Source organism: Gastrolobium bilobum, unplaced genomic scaffold (genome assembly GCF_033153095.1).
Source record: "Gastrolobium bilobum isolate Gb01-03AN ecotype WA unplaced genomic scaffold, APGP_CSIRO_Gbil_v1 utg9057, whole genome shotgun sequence".
NCBI lineage: Eukaryota > Viridiplantae > Streptophyta > Magnoliopsida > Fabales > Fabaceae > Gastrolobium > Gastrolobium bilobum.
In genome coordinates, this window is record NW_026896087.1 from 129,760 (window position 1) to 142,500 (window position 12,741).

The 12,741-nt window shown below is 34.2% G+C and overlaps 1 protein-coding gene across 1 annotated transcript in view; it reads right to left on the reverse strand.

Annotated features, from left to right (window-relative positions):
• Nucleotides 1–3,360: 3,360 nt before the first annotated feature.
• LOC133297734 (uncharacterized) overlaps nt 3,361–12,741 on the reverse strand; it is a 30,215-nt gene continuing 20,834 nt past the window's right edge. The window contains exons 12-14 of the mRNA XM_061496924.1: nt 7,816–7,900; nt 7,572–7,614; nt 3,361–3,660 (exon numbers count right to left, since the gene is read on the reverse strand). Coding sequence (XP_061352908.1) covers nt 7,592–7,614; nt 7,816–7,900 — 108 coding nt within the window. The 3' untranslated portion in view covers nt 3,361–3,660; nt 7,572–7,591. The remainder of the gene's footprint in view (nt 3,661–7,571; nt 7,615–7,815; nt 7,901–12,741) is intronic.

Consider the following 12,741-nt stretch of genomic DNA (forward strand, 5'->3'; position numbering starts at 1 on the left):
CTTTTGACTGAGGGCAATCCCGGATAGCGTGGAGATTAGTTTCACAAGAGATATTACATCTAGGGCAAACACCCGAAGAGGTCATGTGACGTTGAAGCCTCCGACTAATAGTCAACAACTTTTCTCCAACCAACAACCAAAGGAACATACGTATTCGTTCCGGTCCCATCCACCTCCAGATATTGTCCCATTGATAAGCTAGAGCTGTAGCTGTGTTGTTATTTAGCAAATCATAAGCTGACTTTAGAGTGAAAATCCCATCTGATGTCTCGCTCCAAATAATGTGGTCCTTACCATCTTGATAAGAGGGGGGGGGGGGGGCAGAAAATTCATGAGCCGCTGGATGATGCAAGCAGGAAACAGATGATGCAAAGAATCCCATTTCTAATAACCCGACACATCCACATAGTCTGTCACATATTGCAATCGGTCAGCATCAGAAAGATGAGACTGAGCATAGGTAATCAGAGGGCCACATTTAGGAAGCTAGTTATCAAACCAGAACATAGTGGATCTACCATCACCAATTAAGACTCGACTGTGGTCTAAGATAATGTCCCAATGACGCTTGATTCCCTTCCACAACTGAGAGCTGTTGTTTGGCGCATTAATATGGGGCATCATACCTTCCTCAACTTTATACTTTGCACGAAGAACCCTGGACCATAAAGTATCAGGATAAGCGAGAAGATTAAATCCAACCTTAATGATAAAAGCCGAATTCATCTTTCTCATATTGCGCAATTCCATCCCACCATGACTTTTATCCAAGCAAACTTGATTCCAATCAACAAGATGGGGATGCTTGGTCGTGGAAGAAGCACCCCAAACAAAGCTTCGGATCTTCGCATCAATCTCATCACAAGTGGAATGAGGAAATATACTAACCTGCATCGGGTAGGATGGAATAACAGTCAACACTGCTTTGGATAATGTTACTCGACCAGCAAGGGACAAACTGGCATGACTCCAAGTACTCATTTTAGAATGAAGGCGATCCAACATATAGGAAAATGATGATCTTCCCACCTTCTTGTGATGTAGAGAGATACCCAAATATCGGCCAAGATCTGCAATAAGAGAGAATCCTTGATGATGACTAAGCTCTCTTGCTTTAGTATGCCCCACATTACGAGAAAAATAGACTCTAGTTTTTCCCTGGTTAACTTTCTGCCCTGAGGAACTGCAAAAAGTATGAAGAATATGTTGTATTACAGTGACTTGCTCCTGAGTAGCTTCTGCAAACAAAAGAAGATCATCAGCAAAAAATAAATGGGAGATTGGCGGGCCTCCCTTTCTGATCACCACCGGCTTCCAACTTTTTTGCTCCACAGCCTAGTTGATAAGATGAGCCAATCTTTATATACAGAGGACAAAGAGATAAGGAGATAATGGGTCTCCTTGCCTCAAACCTCTTTTGGGACGAAACTCTTGAGTGCAAGATCCATTCCAAAGAACGTTCATTGTGCACGAAGAAACACACCACATAATAAGACGTATCAAGCTAGCGGGGATCCCTATGTCATATAGGGTATCTTCAAGGAAATCCCAGTTGATTCTATCGTAGGCCTTCTCGAGATCTACCTTTATAGTCATCCACCCTTTAGATCCCCTTTTGGTCCGCATTGAGTGAATCAACTCCTGGGCAATTATGACATTATCAATGCCATGTCTTCCTTTGATAAAGCTGCATTGGTTAGGCATCACCAGACTGTTCATCTGCAATTTTAAACGGTTAGCAATAATTTTTGTTACCGTTTTATAAATAACATTACATAAACTAATCGGGCGAAATTCCTTAAATGTTTGAGGTATCCCTATTTTAGGGATCAAACAGAGAAGAGTCTGATTCACTACTTCAATTTGCTGGGGATTTTTGAAGACATCTTGGATAAAATTACACACAGAATTTCCCACTAAATCCCATTGACTTTGAAAGAAGATACTATGAAGGCCATCAACACCCAGCGCCTTATAAGGCCCCATAGAGAAAATGACACCTTTGATCTCCTCATTACCAGGATGCTTTTCTAACACTTGAAGAACCCTCCAGTCCAGCAAAGGAAATTTGTTCCTTATGGGAAATAAAGGACGAGAGTAGTTGTCATCTGTGAACAATTTATTGTAGTATTCCACTGCTCATGAGTCATTTTTAGGGTTGCACTAATTAACCAAAACAAATTAGTCAGGTTCTTGTTTGTGGTCAACATGAACCAAAACAAATTAACCCAAAGCACACACCAACACCAAAGGGGCTCCAAGCAGTGTTGTGGTATTGTGTTAAATGGTTGAAGTGAAGAGAGCTACTTTTTTTTAATAGTATTTCTATTAACCGGTTTATTTTTTAAGACTAATCCGGTCGGTAGTTGAGAGAAGTTAAGGACTTCTCCTCCCAATAGATGCACTTCCCAGGTCTTGAACTTGTGTACTCCACCTTATGTGGGCCTTGAGCTGCTATTGCTCGGCCAATACCGTGTTAGTTAGTGAAGTGAGCTTTTCGTCAAACACAAAATGCTTCTTTTGGCAGCTGTGTAATATTTTGAAGTAGTTGAGCCAACAAGTTGCAAAAATTCAACCCCTCTTTTTACTTAATGCAGTGATAATGCAAAATCTTGATCCATATCTAGTTGTACGTTTATAAATACTAGCAAACCTGTCAATCCACATATTTTAAGTTGCAAAGTTTTCTAGATAGTAAGAGATGACAAATCTTGATTTTTGCATATCCCACATTTTTTAATTCGTGTACTTTTATTTTAGTGACAAATGAAGAATCTTACTTTTAGCAGAATTTTCTAAACCAAAGGATTCGGTTTGAAAGATAACAGTTGAGTAGAATCTTCAAAAAAGTTTAATCCACTTAGGGAATGAATTGTTTCAAAAGCCAATGATAAAATAAGGTGAAATGTAACCAAATAAAGAAGAATCTTCTTTAATAGTAGTATATATGTTATAGCTGCCAATGTTGACACATAATTAGTTATATATGCTAGAATTGTATACAAAAGTATCTAGTATTGAAATTCATAAAAAAGAAGATATTTTGTCAAAATAAGAGGCTTAGAGGCCTTTGGAAGGCATTGCAGAGTTTTTTTTTTTTTAATGAATTAATGTCATTAAATACAAAAAAAAAAGTGAGACTAAAATTTAAAAGCAGGTTTGAGATTTAACTTTTCGACCTTGAAGTCAGATAGGAGAGAAAGTTAGCCAACAAACCAATAAATGTGTGCACATCCTTATAAGCAACTCGGCAGTAACTTAATTACAAAAATAACTGTAATATTTAAGAATGCAGCTTGATAAAAGGTGAATTGAAGAATATACACCTTAAATGATTTTTCTACACAGACAAATATCCCAGTCAGCCAAAAAACCAGAAATTTCAGGGCCCTGGCTTCCAAACTATCAATGCTAAACTAACAAAAGAATGTTTGAAAGAGTAAAACAATAAGTAGTCATCAACATTTGGTCATATATATATATATATATATATATATATATATATATATATAATATATATATATATCTCCATGGTCCTGTAAAATATTATTAAATTATATCATTGTGATCCACTTTTTTCAGGAACTTCCATTTGAGGAGGTAAGAGGTTTAAGAAGCTCCCTCTGACAGGTTGATTGGTAGTCATTGCAGATTCATCATCTGTATCATACAATAAAACCAATTCATTGAAGAATGGGACAACCTAAACCACAACATATATCAACCTAAGCCATATAAGCTCTTCTTGAGCTTGTTTGGTAGCCTCCGCTTCAATGTTATGTGCCAAAAAAGAATAATGACTTATAATAGGAGATTTTCATGAGTAATGAACGATATTGGGATATTGGGGATAGTGCATGATTAGAACTAAATTATTATTGGATTAGATTAGCATTTGTCTCTATAATCACGTTTCAAAAGGATGTTAGTGCTAAGTTCATAAGCCACATCATAATGTAAGTCCAAACAAAATAAAGCAAAGTACATTATCAATTAGACCTATTTCCTAATATATTTTTTTCTGTGTTTTTCTTTGCAGGAAAATATGATAAGTAAAAGAAATAATTATATGCAATTATTCTCTTGTGCAATGTCAACATAGCCATAAAACCACGATCTTTAAGTAATACCGAAGTTTATCTAATCAGTACGCAGCCACATATCACCATGACTTAATACTGACAATTAGACTGAATGCTAAAGGGATGCAGGGATTAACCACTGTCTGGTTTGCAGTGGAGCATACAGTCGGAACAAGATATTTGTGCTTTTCTCCATTGATTTCAATAACCACATGCCTCATGAAAACTGATTTACTGAAAATTAGTAAGCATGTTTCTCCTCAAGTGTCATGAATTAATTATCCCAAATGCTTAAGCTATTGGACGAAGACACATGGAAAGTTTTATATCTAATACACTCCCTCTTGCAAGATTTGTGTGTATCAATCCTAACTAGGATTTTACTGCAACTAACAACTTGGATTCCTAACTTTTCTGTATAGTTTTTTTCTATACGTCTGATCCAGGATCCCAGAAGTGATACTTTAAGTGAATCTACTTTTTCTTGCAAGACAGCCGAAAAGACACATGGCACAGAAAAATTTGCAGATAATCATGAAAATAAAGTAGAACTCTTAACTATAGGAAACTCGGAAGTGGCATAGTGACCATATAGCTCTCATACCATGATGAAATTATAGAGATTTAGGTATAGATGGAGAAAGGATGGAGACAATAAAGACCGAATATTATGTGCTACGATGTGATGCAAAAGACAAAGCCTGATCCCAATTTATGCCAATAGCAGACTCCTAAAACAAGGAAACAAATCATGAAACATAAAGAAATACGGAAACCAATCCTAAGAGATCCTTTTATCATACTCTAAACTATTTTAAGATATAATCTTAATATTAGACCAAGAGCAAGACATAAAGAAAGAAAGACGTCCGCCAAAACTTATTTGAAGGAAAGTGGTAAAATGGAACTTAATGAACAAATAAATAGATTCAAATGCAGTTTCTCTTAGAAGAGGAAGAATGCTATTAGCATTTGGAGAGGTAGAATTTTTCTATAATTTTAATTATTTTATTTATCTATATATATATATATTATTTTTTCTTATTTTACCTTAATATGTACTTACTTTTATGAGTTCATTGGCTATTGATCCCAACTAGTTTGGAATAAAGGTGAATATGATGTTTATAGATTATCATTAACATAATTTCTAAATTTTTACCAGAGAAAATATGTTCTTATCAGCAGTTCAAGAAATATACTGGACATTATGAAAATAGACTTTGGATCTAGAGAGGAACTTCTTTATTTTGGTAACACCGCATATCTAGGAAGCACGGATATATGACACGAAACAAGGATTCCATATGACATGGACATGGCAATACAACAAATTTTAAAAGTTATATGACATGACACGACTATGGTACAATATATAAAATTAGTATAGATTAGCATATAAACACAAATTTTTAACAAAAAGAGCGAATTAAAGTTTCAAAAGTTAGTATTAGTTAATAAAATACTTTCCTTTATCTAATTACTACAATATTTCCATTTGCATTTGTATAAAATTTCAAAAAAGAAAAAGAAAAAGAATTACAAAACGCAACTTGGAGTATCTAAGTGTCCAGAACACGGGTAAGTGTTAGACAGGTACAATTATTTTAAAGCATCTATACTTGGCTCTGGTACGAGATGGGGACCAAGAGCCCGTGCATCTAAATGGTCAAGAGGTATCCAAAAAAGATGCTTTTAAATACTTGGGCTCCATTTTACAAAAAGGTAGAGAGATTGATGAGGATGTAAATCACAGAATCAGAGCAGGGTGGATGAAATGGCGCAGTGCATCTGCATTTTTGTGTGACCGCAAAATCCCCCTGAAGTTAAAAGGAAAATTCTATAAAACGGCAGTAAGACCGGCAATGCTATATGGAGCGGAATGCTGGCCAGCACATAGGCAACATGAGCATAAGATAGGAGTAGCAGAGATGAGGATGTTAAGGTGGATGTGTGGTTAGACAAGGATGGATAAGATAAGAAATGAAGATATTCGACGAAAGGTCGGAATAGTACCGCTAGCTGAGAAGATGAGAAAACATAGATTGAGGTGGTTTGGGCACGTGATGAGAAGACCCATGGATGCTCCTGTAAGAACAGAAGTTTGTTACCAAGAGCTAAACACAAAAGAGGCAGAGGTAGGCCGAAGCTTACTTGGGGGAAGGTAGTAAAACAAAATTTAATGGAGTGGGATATAGATTGGCGGACAGTATGTCTTAGAACGGAATGGAGAAAAGCTATAAGTATGGTAGAGGGTTAGACCCGCTGTTATTCCTATGTTCCAGATGGTCCCTTTTTAGTCCTTTCCTCCTTCATTTCCCCCACTTCTTCTTGTCCCTTTCTTTTTTACTTTTATTTATTTATATATACATATATTTTTATTTTATTTTATGTTATTTTTATTTTATTTTATTTTATTTTATATTTTATTTTATTTGTTTATTTTTATTTATATATTTAGTTATATATTTATTTATTTATTTATTTTTTGCTTTTTTACTTTTTTTTCAACCGTTTTGTATCTTTCATGTGGGTTCATCTACCACCGACCCCAATTAATTTGGAATAAAGGTGTTGTTGATGTTGATGTTGATACTTCCTAGCTGGATATAGAGGCTGATTGACCAAACAGGGATTTTTAAATAAAAGGGAAAAAAACTGTAAAGAACTAATTCAACTCAAAAGCTTAAGTTTTAGATGAGTCTCTTTAATAGTTTATATTATACTCTAACACGCCCCCTCACATAAGATCCCACTGGGCTTAAAGGGTGGATCATTAAGCCCAGCCTACCTGTGCGAAGAAATTCCACAAGAGAAAGTGGGAGCAGTGAGGATCGAACCTGGGACACGAGGCTCTGATATCATATAAAGATCCAATTCAACGCAAAAACTTAAGCTTTTAGATGAGAGCCTCTTTAATAGTTTATATTATATTTTAACAGAAACTAATTTCTAAAAAAATATAAAAGAAATAAATATGCGCAGCCTTACCTTTACATTTTTGCAAAAAGACGTTTTGACCTTTTGGTCACAAGGAGCAACCTTATCGTTGCTCCAAAGTTCGTGCTCTTAAACAAATGTCTAATCAAAACAAAATGCATTCTTGGTGTTTACAGGAGTCCCACCACTAACATATCTTGAATTTCCCCCCTTTTTAAGAATGTTTATGTACAATAATGACTGGATTACCTCTTTTCCCCATTCAGTTTTCTCTTCATAACCACAGCTTAAAACATGAATGGCTTTTTTAATCAGTAACCTAATATCAGCGCTTTGCCCTTTATGAAATATTTTATATTCTAAAATATCAGAGAGAGAAGAAGGAAGAAGTATCTGCAGTTATAGAATATAACCATTTGGTATAATTGCACTGCCCTTAAGTGAAGTGAACCATTAGATCTCAAACATATCATCAATACTACTATCAGAGGAAAGAAAGACGAATATCCCAAAAAGAATAGGAGTTTCAAACAATATGGATTTTCTTACCAAATAGACGGTCTTTTAGGTTATGTGCTCTTCTTCAATTCAGCTGATAAAGTATAGATACAAAAATTATTGTAAAGATCAGTGCGATAATCAATCAATTACGAATAGAAATGATGGAAATAATCTTTGAGCACACAATAAAACAATTCTGGAAAGGAAATGATGGAAATGAGATGAAATGGTTAAATAAAACAATTACGGCATATATATATATATAGAGAGAAGATGAAAAAGATGTAAATACCAATTTCCAGGTGTTTCAGATCATTCACAATTTCAAAATTGTTGTATGTGTAGCCAACAAAGTTAACATCTATAGATTCAAGCATCTGCAACAAATGACACACCATAGTAAGAAATCCACATTGATGATCCATGATTTTGAAATCAATGCTAGAGTCTTTTCATTTTGTTAGTGTCAGTTGGAAAGTTTAATGGTCTTTTAAGTCTAATGTAATGGGCATGTGCTGGCTGCACTAAAGTTGTTTAATGAATTTTTTATTGTTGACATAATGGGTCACTTAGTGGTGGAGTTATTTGGGTTTATTAGTGTAATGTGTCTTGAGGTTCTGTTTCTTTTCATTTCTTCCTTCAATTTTGTATTTGCCTATAAGAGGCTTATTTGTATTGTGATGCAGTATGAAAAAAAGCATTCCCTCTTCCAGTATTGTGAGTTTTATTTTTGCATCTTATTTTATAAGAGTGGTATCAAGAGCCTGTTTGTGAAATAAACACGTGAAAAACTATAGTTGTAAAAAGAGTCATGGCCACCGATTTAGGTTTTGTACAAGCAACAATTCCGCGTTTCGATGGTCACTATGACCATTGGAGCATGCTAATGGAGAACTTCCTTTGATCCAAGGAATATTGGGATGTTGTTACCAATGCATTGCTGAACTAGCAGAAGGAGCTAAGCTAACAGCAGCACAACGAGTAGCTCATGAAGTAGCAAAGTTGAAGGATTTGAAGGCAAAGAATTATCTCTTCAGGCCATTGACCGTTCTATCTTAGAAACCATTCTTTGCAAAGAAACTTTCAAGGATATGTGGGACTCTGTGAAAAAGAAGTATCAAGGCTCTACAAGAGATGACCATTGTCAATAAGATGAGAATCCATGGAGACAGGACAAAAGAAATCATTGTGAGTGAAAAAATAAATTTTGTTGTTTGTGCTATAAAAGAATCTAAAAATATAGATGACTTTTCACTTGATGAATTGCAAAGCTCATTGTTGATGCAAGAACAAAAGTTCAAACAGGACGATGCAAATGATCAAGCATTGAAGGTATTAATAGAAAATCACTTGACACCGAAAGGAGGAGGCAGAAGCCGAGGAAGAGGAAGAGGAAATAAGATCGTAGCAACCAACAACTGTTCCAATTCCAAGGTAATTATTCCCATCACGATTATCAAGGAAGAGGAAGAGGACGAGAAAGCCACCATTCGACCAGCTATAGACCAAAGTCTGTAGACTAGTCAAATGTTGAATGCTATAAATGTCATAGGTATGGCCATTATGCATCAGAATGTAGAACTTATTTGAATAAGAAAAATGGAGAAAGTACTAATTTTGCAGAAAAAAGAAGAAGAAGAAGCATCTCTTTTAATGGTGTGTCATGTAAATGAAGAAACTCAACAAAACTTGGGGTATTTAGACACTGACAGTAGCAACCACATTTGTGGAGATAAAAAAACATTCTCTGAGTTAGATGAATTTTTCCGCAACACCGTCAAGTTTAGCGACAACTCCACAATATCTGTCATGGGAAAAGGAAAAGTCACTCTTCATACCAAAGAGAACCCCACCCGTACTATTTATAATATTCTTTTTATTCCAGATTTAAAAACCAACTTGCTTAGTGTGGGACAACTCCAAGAGAAAGGAGGGGTACGAGATTTCTATAAAAAATGGACTATGTCGAATTCAAGTTGCAAAGCTAGGATTAATTGCTAAAGTCCACATGACGAGAAATCAAATGTTTCGTTAATTTTTCACAATATTGCCCATTCATGTTTTTCTGCAAGATTGAAGGATGTAGCAAGGCTATGGAATTTTCGATATGGGCATCTCAATTTTGGAGGATTGAAGACACTACAATTAAAGAATATGGTGACCAGTCTTCCTCTAATTACTGTGCCATTAGAAGTATGTGAAAACTGTGTTGTTAGCAAATAACACCGTAACCAATTTCCATATGGAAAATTCATGGAGAGCAACGAAGACATTGGAGCTAGTCCATTCAGATATTTGTGGGCCAATAAATGCATCTTCTAATGGAGGTAAAAGATATATAATTACCTTCGTTGAAGACTGTAACCGGAAAATTTGGGTCTATTTTTTGCAGGAAAAATCTTTTACAGAAAAAATCTGAAGCTTTTGCAGCATTCAAAAATTTTAAAGCACTTGCTGAAAAAGAAGCTAACAATCCGATAAAAGTCTTTTGGACTGATCGTGGTGGAGAATACAACTCACTTGAATTAACAAATTTTTGTGAGATGCATGGGATCAAAAGACAACTTACAACAGCCTATACGCTGCAACAAAATGGAGTTTGCGAAAGAAAGAATCGAACAATTCTAAATATGGTGAGAAGCCTTCTGACAACAAGCAGAGTTCCAAAAAGTTTCTGACCTGAAGCAGTCAATTAGAGCATTCATATTTTGAATAGAAGTCCTACTTTTGCTGTTCAAAATATGACACCAGAATAAGCATGGAGCGGTCGAAGACCAACAGTAAAGCATTTCAAAATTTTTGGATGCATTGCCTATACCCATATTCCAGACCAAAAAAATGCATTTTTCTTGGTGTAAGTGGTCAATCAAAAGCCTATAAATTATGTAATCCTAACACTAAGAAAATCATCATCAATCGTGATGTCATCTTTGATGAAGAGGAGTTTTTGTAATACCCCATATTTTTATTAATAAAATAATAATAATAATATAATAGTTTTTTTTAATAATAAGCTCAGCCCATATCTTAACCCTAAACCTAAGCTATATATAGACTAACCCTAACCATTCCTCTTCCACTCATCTTCTCTACTACTCCCACTCTTCTCACTCCAAAAGTTTATTTTAATTATTTTCAATTTTTATATTTTTCTGATTATCAACCGGTTCTCTGCCCCAAATTATTCCCTTTAGAAATTAGCGAAAACGGAGACCAGGTAATCCTAATCCCTAGGTATTTTTAGATTATATTTTATGTGAAATTTGGTATGTGTAATCCTAATCTTTAGAAGTCTTAGGTTAATTTTATATGAATTTTGATAGGGTAATTATGATCCTAAATATATCATAGGGTTGTTTTATATGAAATATATTGTATGTAATCCTAATCCCAAATAATTGTGTTGACCTGTAAATATAATTACGTTTGTTATAAATTTGATTTTGTTGATAATTACAATCTGCATATATATACGTACATATATATACATACATATATATACATATATATATATCTATATATATATATATATATATTCGATTACAAATGTTTTCTCAATTTGCTTTTGTAGAACTCGGAACTGCATGTATACACTTCGTTGCAAATTTTTTTCTTTTTCCTCGATTTCTATGCAATTCTTTAATTGAATTCAAATTGTAATTGTCGTTGCTTTTATATTTGTATATATTTTTCACAAAACAAAAATCTCCTTTCTCGATTTTTGTGCGTCACTTTCAATTAAATTAGATGTTCACCATCTGATTCGTTTCTTTCAATTTACTTATATTTGCAAATTAGTATGTTCTTGACTTTTGCTTATATGCATATGTTTGCAATTTTGTTTTTTTCGATTTACTTGATCAACCTATTTCAAATACATGTTTTCAGTTATATGAATTTAGTTACAATTGTTCTTTTTGAATTTTGTGCTTTACTCTATAAATTGAGGCACTAATATATATGTTATTTCTTATATATATATATATATGTTTTGGTAAATTGGAAATTAATTGTTCGTTGTAGAAAATAGATATTACATATATTTGAAATAAATTGGAAAATTTTGTTATGTCTGTATTTAAAAAATTTAATAGTGGGAGGATAGCTTTGGGGTGGTACCTCTCAAAGTGGTGAACACAACTTTTGGGTTTTATGCCTCCAATGTGAAACTGATATGAAAAAGATTGTATCCGTTCTTCCCAAAGTGGTGTCTGACAGGGTTTTCCGGAATACTAGTAGCAACTTTGAGAAGAGGTGTGCACACTAGAAAGATGTGAATTGATTATGGCCAATGTCATTTGTTTGTGACTGGCAGGGTTTCCCGGGTCTACCATGGTTCTCTTCCCACTTAAATAATTTAATAATGATAACTGATAAGTCAAAATAGTTTGATTTAAATATTTTTATTTGTTGAAATATTAGATTATTATTTGAATTAAATTGCCATTTGATTTTATTCTATTTTATGTTATTTCATTATATTTTATTTTATAATTGTATTTGAATTTATTTATTTTGATTAGGATTACCAGCTCAGCTGACGTTTGTGGATGAAGAAATTGCAGCAATTGAAAGAAATAATACATGGGAGTTAACTAATCTTTCAAGAGGGAAAAAGACAATTGGTGTCAAATGGGTGTACAAGACAAAATTGAAAAAGAATGGTGAAGTTGACAAGTACAAGGCACGCTTAGTAGCTAAAGGCTATAAGCAAGAGTTTGTGTGGATTATAAAGAAGTTTTTGCTCCAGTTTCCTGACATGATACAATCAAATTGGTGATTGCATTGGCAGTTCAGGATTATTGGCCTATCTTCCAATTGGATGTGAAATTTGCATTTTTGCATGGTGACCTTCAAGAACAGGTATTTATTGACCTGACAGTAAAAACAAAGTTTATATATTAAAAAAGGCATTATACGGGCTAAAAAAAGCCCCCACGTGCTTGGTATAGTCGTATCGAGGCTTATTTTATGAGGGAAGGTTTTATAAAATGTCCATACGAGCATACTCTTTATATTAAAAAAGGTGATGGAGGAAAGTTGCTCATTGTTTGCTTATATGTGGATGATATTATTTTTACTGAAAATGATGGTGCCATGTTTGACAAATTTAAGAAGTCTACGATGGTTGAATTTGATATGTCTGATCTTGGGATGATGCAATATTTTTTGAGTATTTAGGTGTTTCAATTAGCTGCAGGAATTTTTATTTCCCAAA